Genomic DNA, 16,151 nt, shown 5'->3' on the forward strand with positions numbered 1-16,151 from the left:
CCTGAGCTGGAGGTGCTGGCCAGACCTGCCGGGCTCTGCCTTCTCTCGTCCTCCACTCCTGGCCATGGTGAAGTGGGCTTCAGTGAGTCCTACCGAGCAGGTTGGCTGCTGTGACAGGTGACATTGCTGTTCTCTCTGGGCCTTTGTCTCCCGGAGAGGGCTGGGCTCTGGCCTGTAGGCCGGCTTGGCTGAAATCCATTCTTCTCTGGCACTGTAGACACGTGGCCCTCACAGAAGGAGAGGCCAGGGTAAGGCAGTGCTTGGGGGCTTGGCCAGTTCAGGATTCTTCCAGATGATTGTCCCAGCCTGGGGTCTTAACCTGGGGACCCCAGAAAGGGCTGCCCCAGCCTGGGGACTTAGCCTGGGGTCCCCAGGAGAAAGCCTTCTCCTGAACATCCAGCATCTGAGTGCGTCTCTCTCAGGGCTCCTGGACATCACTTCACGGTTTCCCATTCAAAAGAGTGGACGTGGTAGTCCTCTCTTGCCCCGACTGGGGAGCATCTCAGTATAAGGCACTCCAGCTGAATTTGAGTCTTTCTGACTCCAGACTCCCAGTTATTACCCTCTATCCCCAGAGGGTCCTCACGTATAGATATAGACACTCAAACCTGAGACGCTACTCATGGTGTATGCACATAAAGCACACACTCAGCGATGTGGACAGACTCACAGGCAGCACATATGTAAAGAATCCGTGTTCAGGGATCCTCGTTGTCAAGGAGTCACCTCTACCTGCGTGCACGGCACAGAGGTGCACCTGACCCGCTTCTGCGGTGGTGAAGAGTATGGGTCCTGAAGCTGGAGGGCCTGGTTTTGAGTCCAACTCTGCCTCCTCCTGGTGGTGATCTCTTCTGCCTCAGTTTCCACATCTGTAAAGTGGGGATAGTGACGACAGTAAGTTATTTCACAGGGTCCTTGAAGATTAAATCAAGTGACGTGTGTAATGTTAGCTCCTGACACGGCATGCTCTTCTCAGCACCTGGCTATAATCATCACGTGATACATGTATAGACACACCTCTCTTCCATGCACACAGGTCCCCACCCATGCATGCGTATGTGGACATAGCCTGCCTCCCACTGTGCGCCTCTGCAGGAGCGAGAACATGGTGTGCACTAGAGGGGAGCCGGAGATGCCCGCGGGCTGGCTGACACCTGAGCCCTCTTGGCCAGCTGGGCTGCACCCAGGGTGGCTCAGGCTCTAACTGCTCCTTGGTGAAGACACAGTGACTTTGGTCAGGGGCCCCGGTTGCAGCTGCCAGCGTCTGGGAGAGGCCTGCCAGGAGCCATTGGTGGGCGCAGGCCCAAGGAGCCGCCCCCACAGGCCCAACTGTGTGACTCGTGCCAGGGCTCCTGGTGGGTCTGTGTAGAGCTGGGTGGGCACCCCAGCCCATATTCAGCCAATGCCTGCCTGGGTGGTGACAGCCTGTCCATCTCTGCTTCGTGGGCGGTGACTGAGCCTGTCCAGTGGCGGCTCTTCTCTGCAGGGCCTTCTGTGGGAGGGACCTGGGACTCAGAGCCACACAGCCCAGCTCTGCATGTGTCGGGGCTGGGGTATTCTCAGGTCAGGTTGGAAGGACCTCCGAGCTGTGAGGAAGATGAGAGGCTCAGCCCCAAGTCTGGGGTGCAGCAGGCGGATAAGACTCTTAAGTTGCTGCCCTGAGGTGAGATGATCACGGTCTGCCAGTGGTGTGGCCCAGGCTCCACAGAAACCTGGGGTACTGGAGAGGCTTTGAGGTCGAAAGGACTCAGATAGCCCTGGCACATCCCAGGGGTACCCAGCAGTGTGAGGCACAGACCATCACACCTTCCTGCCCACTGGGCGCCTCAGCCACATGCTCAGCCCCTCAGCAAATCCCTGCCCAGCTTGCCCTGAGTGCCAGGCCTATGCCAGGCAGAAGTAGGAGGCAGGCCAGCTCTGCCCCACCCTGGGGAGATAGTCTACACAGACAAGTTCAGATCCATCCCTCCATCCCAGATTCCTGCCTCCTGGGGGGAAGAGAGGGAGCTGAAAGTACATGGAAGGTTCTCAAAGGGTGAAGTTAGGCAGGAGGGGAAACTGCCACCAGTAGAAAAGCAGTCTAAATCCTGGGATTATAAAGCCCTTGGAGTCAATGAGAAAAGTCCACACGGGGCCTTGGTCTGGAAATTGCCATGGGGGGAGGTTGGGAGAGGGGACAGCAGGAGGTCAGCAGGCTCGAAGACTCACAGGTGAGAACACAGACAAACTCGGATGAGACTGATGGAGGAACCCGCACAAGTCTTCCTGGTGCCCATGGAGGAGCTTGCCTCCTTCACCTCTGCTGAGGATGCCTTTGGGGCCCAGATTCCTTAAATAGAGAGAAAGCTTAGAAGAGAGTCAGCCCAGCCATCCAGGAGACTGCAAAGTTCCTTGCTTTCCTCGGAAGTCATGGGTTCACACAGAAAAGGAGGGACTATGCTGCCACTGAGACAGCAAGTAGGTTGTTTTAGAGGGTGGAGTGGGCAATGGACACACCTTGGTATAGAAAAAGAGGCTGGGGGGCGGGGCTGGGCATGGAGAGATCTCAGCAAATCCTCAGGGAGACACACATATCCAAGCTCTTTTGTTCCTCCAGACACATTCCCTGTTCTGTCTGATGACCATAAGATCCCCGAGCCCATCCTGGGGAGTCCTGGGAAGAAGGGCTTCCCTTTGAGGCTAGGCCTCCAGGGCACTACCTGAGCCTACTGGGACTTGGCTTGGCTCTGGGGGCTGGAACTGGTCTTTCAGCTCCCTGGACACAGTTTGAGGAGGGACTGGAGGGTGTGGTGACCAAAGCCTATGAACTTCTGTCATTGGACCTGGACCTGGGCAGGCATGTGAGAGCCTCAGCCTTCCAGACCCTCCCTAAATGACTCCAAGTTGAGGACTGTGATGACTGTTCTTCTGGGCTCTTGGAGGTTATCCTGTGAGGGGGAGTTTGGTTGGGGAGGGACCGCTTATCAAGAGTGACTCGGAGGTCTCCATCCTTCCCCACTGAGGTCTGTGGTGGCAGGCGCCCAGCGGACTTGGGTTTTGTTCTCCAAACTTGAGTTGTGATGGCGGACTTTCTGGATGAACCCTGCTGACTAAGGGTGTGTGTGAAACCTGCTCTGGCTCAATTGAACGGCACAGGAAGGTCGCTGGCTCACTGTAATGAGAACGTCCACCAGGGCGGCCTAGCTTTAGCACCTCTGTGCCCCAGGATCAAGTGATGGTCATCGGGACTGACTTTCTCCATTGCCTGGTTTTGCTTTATTGACTTAACTTTCAGGACATCTCTTCCCCACACCCCTGAAATTCCTGATTAATGTGGGACTTAGGGTTCAGGTCGCCAGAGCACCCACATCCGTTCCTGGAGAAGCCTGTGAACTGTTACGGTGTCTGGGGAGGTGACAGGCCCGTCAGAACACAGTTGGCCAGATGCACCCACTCCTGTGGTCAAGGAGGCAGAGCCATAGGGCGGGAACGTCTGTGAGGTGGGCAGCTCTGTGACCTCGAGTCAGACTCTGGGGAAGAACACTGGTCTTGGGGCCTATCGGCAGGGACAGTTGGGATTCCTGAAAGTTCCCCCACAGCCTGAGAGAAGGGGAGAAGCCACCCCAGGCAGAGACCCCTGCAAGTCCATGCCTTCTGGCTGCTTTGGGGTCTCTCAGCCACAGCCTCCCAAGCAGCCATGCGGCTATCGCCAGGGCTCTAGGGAGGATGGCAGTGCTGCCTGGGTGGGTAGGCCCGGAGTGTGCACATGGCCCGCACCCATCCCCCTTGGGTGAGGGATGAGGGAATTGACCTGAATCTGGCAGAGAGAGAGAATGAAGGCTTCCACCCTGAGTCCCCTGGGGCAGTGACCCAGCTAAGGGCTGGGCCTCAGAAGTCCAGACCCTTGTCTGAAACTTTTTCTTTTCCTTTTTTTTAAGGCTTTGTTTTTGTTTTTAGAGCAGTTTAAGTCAAGGAAAATTGAGTGGGAGGGGTCCCATATACACCTGTCCCCCCCACACGCAAGCAGCCTGCCCTGTCGTCAACATCCCCCACCACAGTGGTCCATTTGGTACAACTGATGACCTACATGGACACATCCTAATCACCCAGAGTCCCTAGTTTTATTTAGGGTCCATTCTCAGTGCTGGACATTCTGTGGGTGTGGACAAACATACAAGGACTGTATCTGATGTTACAGTATCATACAGATGTCATGGCAGTTCATAAGGTTTGCAGAGCGGCATGCAGAGTGTTGTGGAATTTCTTGGAAAGGGTGGGGTGCAGTGGGCCTTCAAGACTAGACCACAGGCTGTGTGCTATCCCAGCCCAGTGACCCAGAGCATTGGAAGTTGAAGACCTAGGTGATGACCCTGGGTGTGAGATCCTGTGCAGGGGTGGGACCGTTGTCCTCTGCCCCTCTCCATTGTTGTCACAGCAGCCCCCAGGCAGCCTTCTCCACCTCCCAGTGCTAAGCCCAGCTGGGAGAGCCTGAAGGTCCCTATGTGCCCCCTCCTTGGGCAGCTGCTCACTGCTGTGGGCAGTGTTGGGGCCTCAGTGTACTGCCCAGGAAGGAGCCCTGGGGTCTCTTGACAGGTTGCAGTCCAGATTTGGAAATGGTGAGTGAGCTCTGTCACGGACAGAAAAGAGCATCGGTGCCAAATGGCTTTGGAGGCAGGAAAGAATCAGAAAGGGAGGCGGGCAGAGACGGGCTCCTGTGAAAAGTACCTTCTAGGAAGGAACAGAAGACAGTGGAGTGCCACGGCTTCAGAGTTTGGAGTATTTGACTCAGCTTTTGTCTGAGTGATGAATGAATGAGCCAACAATCGGGAGACAAAACGAATGTACTGCTCTCACTTGGCCATGACCGTCAAGGGTCAGTCGAGAGTGCATTGCCCACTTACCGTGATGGAGTCGTCAACACACTGAAGGCAGCTGTGAGTAGCACCAATGTGAAATTACCACTGACCCGCAAGTGGGAGCAATGACCATTGGAACATATTTGTGAGGCCTTTTTACCCCCAGGTTACATTAAACCAGAGAAAATGGTCAAACTCCAGGTCACACCAGTGATCCTAGAGGGCTTGAAAAACCCTACATGGTCTCTGTGTTTGGCTGGAGCCCCCTTGACCTTTCCCGCAAGGTAACTTTCGTGTGTTGGGCATATCGTTGTGTCCATTTCATTTTCAGATGTATCACACATTTGTGTCCATTTCATTCTCAGATGTATCACACGTTTGTGTGGGTGGATTGCAGTCGATCAGGTCCCCTCTTCTCAGGGACTGTGTTGGTCTCTCCTTCCTCAGCCAGGAACCTGGGCTCCAGGAGGCTAGATGTGGGCCAGGCGTTTGCTGGTGCCCGGGGCCATGTGGCTCTGTGCTCTGCCCTCCTCGCTGCTCCTTCCCCCTCGTCCTGGCCCCCTCCCCACCTCGGCCATCCGCTGACTCTCATGGCTGCGCTCTCTCTTGTCCCTGCTGCAGGCTGGTGGTTCGTGAGCACCTCTGAGGAGCAGGGCTGGGTCCCTGCCACCTACCTGGAGGCCCAGAATGGTACTCGGGACGACTCAGATATCAACACCTCCAAGACTGGAGATGGTAAGGGCCTGCAGGTTCAAGGGGCGGGGTGATGATACAGCTTTCCCACCCTTCTCCCTAAGACCATCAGAAACTCTAAAAAGACTGGGTCATGGTCTCCATACTTCCCCTGGGAGCCCATCTCCCTGGGGCCAGCCCACAAGCTCACCTCCTATCCAGATCTGTCCTCGCTGGTCCTACATGGGACTCAAACTAGACTGGAGATTATCCTGGGGTCTGGGTCTCAGGTTTTGATAACTTTGGGTCAGAGACTGGGAGGAACAGTCTTAGGGCTCATCCCCTACAGCTCCCTCTCCCTGCAGAAGCCCTAGATTCCTCTGGGGGTCCCTACCGAGATCCACCTTTGCACTGTACTCTCTGTGGCAGGGACGACCCCAAAGGGGCCTTGTGCATGCCACTTCTGCTGTTCACAGTCTGCTCGGAGGCCGCCCCTTCGGGCACCTGTTAGCCCAGCCCAGGCTGCGGACATGGTGGGCAGCTGGGGGAGTCGTTTCTCTGTGTTGCTGGAACCCAGGGGTGGCTTCAACTCTTGCACCGTCAGCCTCCCTGATTCGTTCTGGCCTCAAGAGGTTTTTCTGGGGTTTTCTCTGTTGCGTTTCCAAGAACCCGCCCCTCCCCCGCAGCCAGCACTGGCCTACTCAGCCTGTCCAGTGGACTTGGGTATTCCCCAGAGCAGGCTGCCAGAGCCCAGCAAGCCTGCCTGCTCCTGGTGACTTCCAAACCTCCCTTGTTCTGGCAGCAGGAAGGCTTGCCCTAACGGTCAGTGAGGATCGTCCAGTTGGGCACCTCTGAGAGCCAGGGGGATGGATGCCTGCCGCCCAGGGCTCAGGCCACCTCCTGGCCTGCCCCTCCCCACCCCCACTCCACACTGCCCAGGCCAAAATAAGCAGCCCGCCCAGCGCCAGCTCCTTATTCATCCTTCCCCCGAATGTCGGTTACTGGGCAGTTGGAGCCCTGCCCTTCCTCCCCTGTAAGCGCTGCGTTTCAGTCCCTTGATCAGGGCCACAGCCCCTGCAGTGCATACCTGCCTGGTGACAGGTTCCTGGCCCCGTCGGGCAGGGCCGTCATGTTCAGTCCAGGTGCTCTGTCCTTCCTGGCTGGTCCCCGAGCCCTGGGACTGAGCCTCTCCTCCATCTCATCACTGCAGTGGTGCAGAGTCACAGCCCCTGAGTTGGGTCTGGTCTGTTTTGTCTATAGTCACTAGGCCTCACCTCCTATCCAGTTCCACATCCTGGGGGTCATCCCAGGGCTTTTCAGAGGTAACCATCCCTAGAGTGACCTGAGGCCTCACTCACTCCTAGGTGTCTGCCCTGGTACTTTTAACTGGGGACCAGGTTGGGGAGGGCTCTGTCACCATCTCCATTTTCCCGATGCAGGAACTGAGGCTTCAGGAGGTCTAGATACATGTCCGTCCTCATAAGGCTTGAGCCCCTGGTCAGCCTCCCCTGCTGGTGGTCTTCCCACCATGCTGAATGCCTCTCTGTGATGCATTTTGCTTATGAGAGATTCTGGGAGAGAGTATGTATGGAATTGGAGCCCCTCCTGAAAAGGTGATGGCAAGAGAGCCAGAGTGGAGATGCTGGGAGATGCTGGAGGACCAGGACACCAGTGGGCAGGAAAGAGCCTGAGAGGTTGCGTGGGCACTGATGCCTAGCTGGTTTGAAGAGAGATTGGGTGCTCTGCACAGAACAAGCAATAGCGGGTTGTAAAGACTTCTGACCTTGATGGAATAAGAACCAGGCAGCCAGCGCAGGTTCCGCATTCAGAGGGTATGTGTGAGTGTGTGTGTGTACGCGCACACATGTATGCTCAAGGCGAACCTTCTGATAATAGGTTCTGCTGCACGCTTTGATAGGATCTGTGTGCCAGTAACCCGGCAACATTTGGGCAGCTGTGAATTCCATCATGACATTGTGGGCATCTACCCCCAGCTCTACGGAAGGGCTCAAGGTTCAGTCCCCCAGTCCAAGGCCCAGCATCTGTGGTGTGTCTACCAGTCTCTACACTGTTCCCACCACCCTGGTCCCTTCTCAGGCCATCTCTACCCCAGCCCTGTTGCCACCCCATTATAGATCCCCTGAGTCCTGCAGATAGAAATTGGACCCCTTCATCCCATCAGAGCTTCCCTAACAGCTCACATTCCATGCTTGTGCCTCTGGCCTCCCATTTCTAGAGTGGGCAGAGTGCCGACTACCTGGGGTCTTTGTGAGATGGTCTTGGCACCTGGTTTAAACTGGGTAAACATTACTTATTGCTAAGGTGGCCCAAGGCTGGGCACTAGCTGAGGGAAGCTCCTCTGCCCACAGACAAACCAGGTGGACATACCCTGGGAGGTCAGCTGTTGGGGTTCTTCCCAGTGTGACCTCACATAAGACCTCATCTCTCTTCCACTGTGCCCACTCAGTCCTTGTCTCACTTCACACCAGGGCGGATGGTGTCAACCCCAAAGACAGATGAGGAAACAGAGGCTTACAGAGGGCTGGCGGCCTGCCACGGTGACATAGTAAGCGGGCAGTGCAGCCTGGACTGAATCCATCCCTCAGGCCTCCCGCTTCCAGGACGCAGGTCAAACAGGCCACTCTCCTGCCTCTGGAAAAACAAGTACTTCCCAGGTGGCCTGGATGGGTTGTGGCAGGGTGTGTCTGGACAGTTTGATTCTTAGCTGCCAGCCTTCCTCCCCCAGACCCGGGCAGCCTGCCTGGGGTTGGGAGGGGGGAGTTGACCCACCTGGTGTCCCCTAGGAAGGCAAGGGGGCATGTGGAGCTGGCCCACAGCAGCCAGAGGACCTGTGTGGACAGGAGGGGTGTGCAGCAGTGAGCGGCTGGGAGGCAGGGTCCCCGACTGTCTGAAATTCAGTGGGCAGCGTGTGGGGCAGGAACACACCCAGGCCTGTGGCATCCTCCCGTGTCGTGCTTCACTCAGCAACGTTTCAGAGGGGTCAGTCCCCTGCCGAGCCCTGGGGATGCAGAGATGTGGAGATTTAGCCCTCAGCAGATTTGACCCACTGGGGATTACTGAAAAAGAAAGACAAATGCAACCCAGGATGGTGAGAATTGTAAGTCCCCTGGGGAAGGGACCCCAGGTCTCCACCTGGACACATTTATCCTTCTGCACGCGGTGCCTGGCTCATGGTGGCAGGTTCACAAGCAGGACTTGCTGAGTGAGTGGATGGGGATGGGAGATTGATAGGAGCTCTGGTGGAGGCGGGGGCATATGCTCCTGGGAGCCATCAATGCCCAGGGACCGTGGGAGGCATGTATTCCTCCGGGGCTGCCTCCGAGGGTCATCCTTGCACTGGGCTGGAGCCATGGAGCCTCGTCCTTTCTCAGGTGCTGGGGTTCTTAAGTCTTAGCCCCTCCCAGGCTCAGGGGCATAACCCACACAGTTTGGCTTTGGTTGGGTTATTTGCCACCTGCCAGCGATGTCACCGGTCAGTTCTGCGCCCATCTAGCCCTGTCTGTGCCACTGGGGCTTGGTCCAGGCGTGTGAAGACCTAGGTGTGCACACCTCCCCTCCCTGCACCCCTTCCCCACCCATCCCATCTCATCCTCATCTCCATTCTCTCCGCCGGTGCCCGTCGGCCGTGTGCTCCATCGCCATCTCCCACACCAGTGTCCAAGAGACGCAAGGCCCATCTGCGGCGCCTGGATCGCCGGTGGACGCTGGGCGGGATGGTCAACAGGCAGCACAGCCGAGGTGACCGTGGAGCTAGCTTCTGCTCAGCCCCAGCTGCTGCCTCTCTCTCTCTCTCACTAATGCTTCTCCTCCTTCTCTGGACTCTGCTCCTCTCTGCCCCGTGGCCTCCTCACCTAGATTCACCAGCCAGACTGTCCTCTTAGCTACTCTAGCTGGCAGGGAGGGGCCTGGGAGGATGCAGGGGCTGCTTGGGAATTGGGGTGACACTGGGGATGGCCCTGGCTTTGGCCAGCATTCTGGGGGCAGGGTCATGGGACTTATATAGGGTCATGGGGGAGCTGGACTCTGAGAAGTGCCATGTTGGTCCTGAAACCGCAGATTAAGAGAACTGAGTGTGTCTGAGTCTCTGCCTGGTCCGTGCCCTCACCCCCGGCTGTTCCCTGCCTCCTTCCTCTAAGGAGGGTGTTCCTTGACCAAAGTTGTCCTGGCAGTGATTTAGGGACAGACTAGGAAGGAGGTGGAGCCACTCCCCACCTCCTCAGTCCTCCAGTTCCAGGGAAACTGGAAGGGAGCAAAGTCTAGACCCAGCAGGTCTAAGCGCACAGCCCCCGCCAGCTCTAACGGTGAGGCAGGTCCAGCCAGGGGCTCTTGCACCCCAGCCCTGGCCTTTGGGACTTGAGCCTTGTCAAGATGATTCCAGGGAGGCCCCTGGCCTGCCACACAGGCTGACTGAGAACCCAGACGTTTGCCAGTCCAGAGCCTTTCCGACATCCAGGAGCTTGGGAGGTAGGGAAATTAGGGGCGGGCCTCTGAACAAGCCTCTAAACATCTCCAGAGCCCCGGGGCCAGTGGGTGGCCCGTGTCTCCTGCCTCAGGAGAATGGAGGGCGTGTTCTGGACAATGACAGCAGAGCTAGAAGGGTGTGTCATGAGCACTGGCTTTTCCAGAATAGCAGGGATGCCCCGGGTCTCGCACTCCATCCCCAAAGCTTGTTTCTGAACGACTGTGAGACTCTGTTTTGGTGTCTGCCCCAAGCAGCAACAAGCCTGGACTCTACTGGGGCTGGCTCAGCATCAGGTCAGAGCACTGACCGCAAGGAGCCCAGCTTGTCCTGAGAGGGGAGCACAGTTTGCACCCTGGGTGCTGGCGCAGGACAGGGGCCAAGTCATCGAAGCAGAAAGAACAGGCTGCATGTGAAACAAAGGCACCCTGGAGGGAGGAAGGTGGGTGGGCCAGGCTGGGACACAGCCCTGAGCCTCAGCAGCAAAGGAGAGTGGGACACTGGCCTGGAAGAAGTGCAGGGAGGAAGGTTTTTACCTTCCCCCATCCCCTTCCTTGTCCACTTCAAACACCAACACACAGTGAACCCCAAGCACACTTCTGTCTCCACAACCACAGAGACTCACAGACACTTCAGTCCGTGAAGCACAACCGCCAGCACGCCACCCTGAGGGCCTGAGCACGCTGCCGTCCAGCCCCTACACGGCTGCGTACCTGCAGTTCCCTGCACACGGCCGCTCACAGATGCACACTTAGGCAGCCTCGTGTAGGCCCTTCCACGATTGCATTATTTTTACAGTCACAAATGTATTATCCACACTATCACGTCATGGGAATTCCTCTGCAGCTACCTCACAAGTACACATATAGTGCATATGCACTCACATATCATATCACAAGTATGTCGGCAACATAGTCACAATTATAAACATACGATGATGTAAGTGGACACAAATACCCAACTGAATGCATTCATTCTATGGCCACCCATACACATGCAAATATGCAAGCAAATACAGGCCCACAACTTCTGTCTCTTAAATGAGAGACCTAAACAACATCATTTCCCGGTCTTTGCCCTAAGTTAAATTAGGGCTAAGTTAAGTCAGGCAGCCAAGGAAAACGCAGAAAGTTGGCTGGGAGAAGCTTCGCTGCAAACAGCCGAGCTGCGGAGGGGGGAGCAGGCAGTGGGCTGTACATAACTAGACAAGAGAAAAGCAGTGCTTCCCCGGGGCCTCCACTCCCTGAGTCCCGCAGCCAACCAGGCCTTTGGAATCAAAAGGCCTCTTGCAGCGGGGTTGAGTAAGTTGTGGGGGCTGGGAGGGGAGCCAGGGAGACTGCTGACGGAGGGGAAAGTGTTTGGAAGGAGGAGGCGTCTGTGGTTTGGAAACTGCAAGACTCTCCAGCCCCTGCCTCCAAAACCAGAACAGGCCTGTCCACCTCCCACCCACCCACCCCGTGGGCGGCCTGGCCAGCCCTCCCTGGGGTAAGGTGGCAACCAACCTTTGATGGCCACAGCCTCAGCACTTCCAAGAAGCCCAGAGGTGCCTCCAAAACTCCCGGGCCCCTTCCCTCAATTTGATTCCTAAGGGACTTCTTTTCTAGAGATCCCAACCAATGCAAATGATTCAGTCGCGCCCCCAATCTCCTCCCGCCCTGCCCCAGGTCATTTCTGTCAGTCTGGGTGTCCTCCTGTCTGGCCTCCTAAGGTGGGACTTGTGGCCCCTGTTTAGTGGAGGGACTGGCTCTGCTCTGCCTCAGGGAAACCTGGGAGTAAAGAATTGAGACCATGGACCGCGTGTCCACTCAGAGGTGTAACCCACACTTTCATCATCTAAACCAGATGTGACAGAAAACAGAGCCCCTGTACAGACCATTTGGAAGAGTTGCCCTGCCTGGGATCAGGGCTCCGAATTCTCACCTCCTGGAGCCTCTAGTGACAGGGCAGGACAGGCCCTCGAGCCAGCCAGGTCTCTTCCGGGAGCACAAACTCCCATGAGCAAACTTCCGGGAGCATAAACTCCCCTGTGTTCCCAGAGAGTATAAACTCTCTGTGTTCACGTCAGCCGCAGGGCCACCACGAAGAGGGTTTTGTGCAGGAGCAGCTCAGCTTCCCTGGGTAACACCGACATCCCTGGTCTGTCCACCCCAGGAGTGGCAGGGGAAAGCAGGACTCTGACCTGGCCCTCAGAGCTCTGTCCTCAGCACACAGGCTGGTGGGGCTAGTGCTGGGGCCTGGCCCCCCATGACACGGTGTCGGCCTGTCCTCTGCCGTGCGGCAGGGCAGGGCTCCTCTCATCTGCCCAAGAGAAGAGCTGTAATTTTTCTCTGCAAAAGCAGCTTTGCTTAGGGAAACTGTAATGATGGCTTCCTGCATGAACCACAGCCTTTTAAAAATAGCCCAACTGAGCAAAGGCAAAATGTGGAGGCCAGGCCTCGGCTCACCCCCAACCTCAGGACCCTGGATCCCACCGCCTGAGCCAGGATTTACGGTGTCCCACTGGAAAATGGAGCAAGACCAGGAACGGATGGGAGTGCAGGGGCCTGGACTGTACAACATGGAACTTCTCAAAGGCCCAAGTCAGAATCTGGCCGGACCAGGTTCTCAGGCGGTCTTGGCGGCTCTCCCCAGCACGGCTGGATTGGAATCTGAAAGCTTCCAGGAGCGAGTCAATGCTGAGAAACGCTTGCAGTTGAGAACAGCACGCAAAACTATGGAGGCTCCTGGCAGGGGGCGGGCATTGCCTACTTTTGGCCCCTTTTCAGCCTTTCAGATTTGGCCAGTGGCCTGCCAGCTCTGTCCTTGCAGACAGGCAGGATAGCTGCCTCCACCCCAAAGGGAGCTGCTGTCTCCGGGGCTACAGACAGGACCCCAATAATGTAGGACAGAATGAACAGATGACCCCCCTGAGCCAGGGGTTAGGGTGGCAGCCGCCCCCTCCTCCACTGCTGCCAGAGGCTCAAGCAGGCCACCCGTCACGGTCCAGCTGATGGGGTGAGGGGCAGCTGTCTCAGAGCCAGCCACTCTGTGCCAGCATCCTGCCCCAGCTCGGCCCACCAGTCTCCTCGGTGTACTCCATAGTCCCTTTGGAGCACCTCCTGTGTGCCAGGCACTCTCAGCCCCCAGGGAGAATCCAGATCTGAGAGGACAGCACAGGTTCAGGGTGAGCCTCCCAAAGAGTATCCTGTGGGTTGGTGTCCTTGTCTATCTCTGCCGTGCTCTCTGTCTCTGGTGAGGGCGAGGGTGGGGCTGTGTGTTCGCTCCCCAATCCTTCCTCCAGGGAGGCTCTCCCCCTGGAGCCAGGGTGTCCGTGCCCCGCCAGCGGTGGGTCTCCCTGTCCCCAGCACCTCCCTGGAAGCCTGAGCAAGGACTTCTCTGGGGGCACAGGGTCCCTGCCAGGAGACAGGCCCAAGAGAATCCAGGAAGATGTGAACTGCCCAGCCTCCCCACACCTACCCACCATGCACCACCTCAGCTTCCACAAGGTGCCCCTCTCCCAGTTCCTGGGGAGCCCCAAGCAGGGGGTGCAGTGCTACTGGGAGCCCGGGGCAGGCAGCTCCCAGTGGGGTTCCACTGAGTGGTGAGGTCGTCTTAGCCAGCTCGGGCTCCTGCCTGACCGTGCTGCTCCCAGCGTGGCCACTGCTCGTGTGGCCACGGGATCCTTAACAAGATGCATAAGCACGCCCATCGAGTCCCCTTGGGGAAATGATGGGATCCGGTGATCAGCTGAGTCATCAGGGGGACTGAGGTGCCGCTGGAGCTGTGGGAAGGCTGGACAGAGGAAGGGTTTAAGGCTGGAGAAGGGCTGGGAGAGCAGGCCTGGGGCATGGATGGCATGTTCAGGAAGGAGAGGGCTTGCTGAGGGGTCTCTGGACATTGAGGGGACACCCAGGTTTGTTCTCAGACTCCCTAACTCAGGCCCCATGAGGCCAGGTTCCTCGTGGCCCTGCCCTCAGTGCAGGGATTTTCGGGGGCCCCGAGGACTCCAGGCCCATGCACCCTGGCTGAAATTATGGGACTGGGAGGCTGGGAGAGCCAGCTCTGTGCTGCCTGGGCCTTTCAGGGCCACCTAAGGGTGCAGCTGTGAGGCTGGGTCCCTTCTCCCTTTCCTGGAAAAGCCAGAGGCTGACCCAGCACACTCCAGGCACCAACTAAATGAGGCCAGGCCAGGGGAAAAAGGAGACGGGGAGAAGGACCTATACCCTGTCCTCAAATAATTGTGCTTTGTTGCTTCACCCACCACCCACAGAGGAGAAGTATGTCACCGTGCAGCCTTACGCCAGCCAAAGCAAGGACGAGATTGGCTTTGAGAAGGGAGTCACCGTGGAGGTGATCCGGAAGAATTTGGAGGGCTGGTGGTACATCAGGTAGGAGTCCCAGCAGAGGAGTGAGGTGCCCCCAGGCCGGTCCTGGGCAGCAGCTGGCAGGCAGATCCTGACCGAAGCTGGGTGCCCACGGCCTGGCCTGTCTGCTTCAGCTCTGCACAGCTGAAGCACTCTGACAGAGCAGCTCGTCTTGCTGATTCCCTCCCGGGTCACATAAACGGGACACATAAAGCAGAGCCGAGCCACAGCCAGCAGGGCGCAGGGGCCCCAGCTCAGCTTGCAGGCTGTGGTGCAACACCTCCCTGTGTATCTGGCGAGAGGCTCCAGCACATCTGAACTTGGTTTTCTGTGTCCGGCCTTGGCTGCCCGGCATGCTCTGCAGCCTGGGCCACCTGGAATGCTGGCGTCCAAAGGCCTTGCTGAGGTCGCAGCGGGCGGCCCCTGCTGCCCACAGCTCAGCACCAGGGTCCCCAGACACAAGCTCTGGCCCCAGCTGCTCCATTCTGCAGGGCTGGCTCCATAGTTGAGAGAGAGCTGGGGCGGAAATGAGGCCTGAGCCCAGGCCTGCTTCAGAGGCCTCTTGCTCTGCCCTTCCCTCTCCTTGGGCCTCATCCTGCTTCCCAGCTGAGAAACCCATCTGGGGGGTGTGAGAAGGGGCGTGGGGAACTTCCTGATGCTCGGGGAAGCAGGCTCAACCAGTAGGCTTCACTCAAGTCTTCTTACCAGGTCCTGCCCTCCAGGCCCCTCTGCCCAGGCCGGCCAAGTGGCTTACTCCCAGGAAATGTTTTTGGGTCCTTTAGAAGCAGCTCAGCTGTGATGACTTTACGCAGTTTCTCTTCTCTGCCTGTAACCCTGATGACCGAGAGTCCCTGTTGTGGGCTATGAGGACCACCTCACCACACCTGGGAACCCCAGACCCACTGTGGGCAGGGTGCTGTTCAGAGCCTTCTCCCACCAAGGGTGCAGGTGGCCCAGGTGGTGGGGGTACTCACAGGACAGTTGCTTGTAACATGCACACCATGTGGTGTTAAGATGGGTCTGTGCTGACGGGTAGGGTGAAGATCACCAGCCACCTGGGATTGAACCTTAGTGTGACTTGCCAGGACATAGCCGCCCCTGCCCCTCTGCTGTGTGCATACCAGTCTGGGGGCTGAGGTGCCCCTTTCTGTCCCATTAGGTGATTCAGGACTGTGTGCCTGGACAGTGGAAACTAGTGCCCACAATCCAGCTGCCACAAGCCTGCATGGGAAGGCCAGGGAACATTCTGGCAGGCTGCTAACCTAAATCATCCGCCAGAGGTTATCTACAAGGCTGCTGCAGTTTTTTTCTTAGTTTTATAAAATGACCAATGAAATCACTGAGTTGGTTCATCTAGTCAACTGTTGTCCCTATGACATGGCCATTCAGCCAGCGGGAGGTTCAACTGAGAAAACTCTGCTGAAAGTTTCCACCTTAAGAAGGTTGCCAACACCCCCTTAAATATGCCATTTCCCAGCATCCCAGGCTCTGTGTTGATCCTTACTTCCTGCCTTTCTTCTCCACGCCCCTCACCACACACACACACACACACACACACACACACACGCACGCACGCACGCACACGCGCGCGCGCACACACACTCACTCTCTCTCTCTCTCCCCGCCCCCACCACTCTCTCCCTGTCCTCCTTTTCCAGTTCACTTCCCTCTGGAGTCATTCGTGCTCCAGAGCTGGAAAGCAGATGTGAGCAAAGTTGGACCCAAGCATACACAGCCGCTCCTGATTCCCTTGCATCTCCCGTCTGGAATCTAATTTTATCCATGTAACACCAAATGAGCACATTGGGGTTTGGAACAGGA

The 16,151-nt window shown here is 57.3% G+C and overlaps 1 protein-coding gene across 5 annotated transcripts in view; it reads left to right on the forward strand.

Annotated features, from left to right (window-relative positions):
• The window catches only part of SH3PXD2A (SH3 and PX domains 2A), a 243,415-nt gene that overhangs the window by 209,604 nt on the left and 17,660 nt on the right, over positions 1–16,151 (forward strand). For 3 of the 5 annotated variants that reach the window (XM_043475517.1, XM_043475518.1, XM_043475520.1), the window contains 3 exons: positions 5,457–5,570; positions 9,183–9,266; positions 14,237–14,354. In XM_043475517.1, the coding sequence (XP_043331452.1) occupies positions 5,457–5,570; positions 9,183–9,266; positions 14,237–14,354 (316 nt within the window). The remainder of the gene's footprint in view (positions 1–5,456; positions 5,571–9,182; positions 9,267–14,236; positions 14,355–16,151) is intronic. The other 2 variants (XM_043475519.1, XM_043475521.1) reach the window with 1 other exon arrangement.

The sequence above is a fragment of the Cervus canadensis genome, chromosome 8 (genome assembly GCF_019320065.1).
Source record: "Cervus canadensis isolate Bull #8, Minnesota chromosome 8, ASM1932006v1, whole genome shotgun sequence".
Classification (NCBI taxonomy): domain Eukaryota; kingdom Metazoa; phylum Chordata; class Mammalia; order Artiodactyla; family Cervidae; genus Cervus; species Cervus canadensis.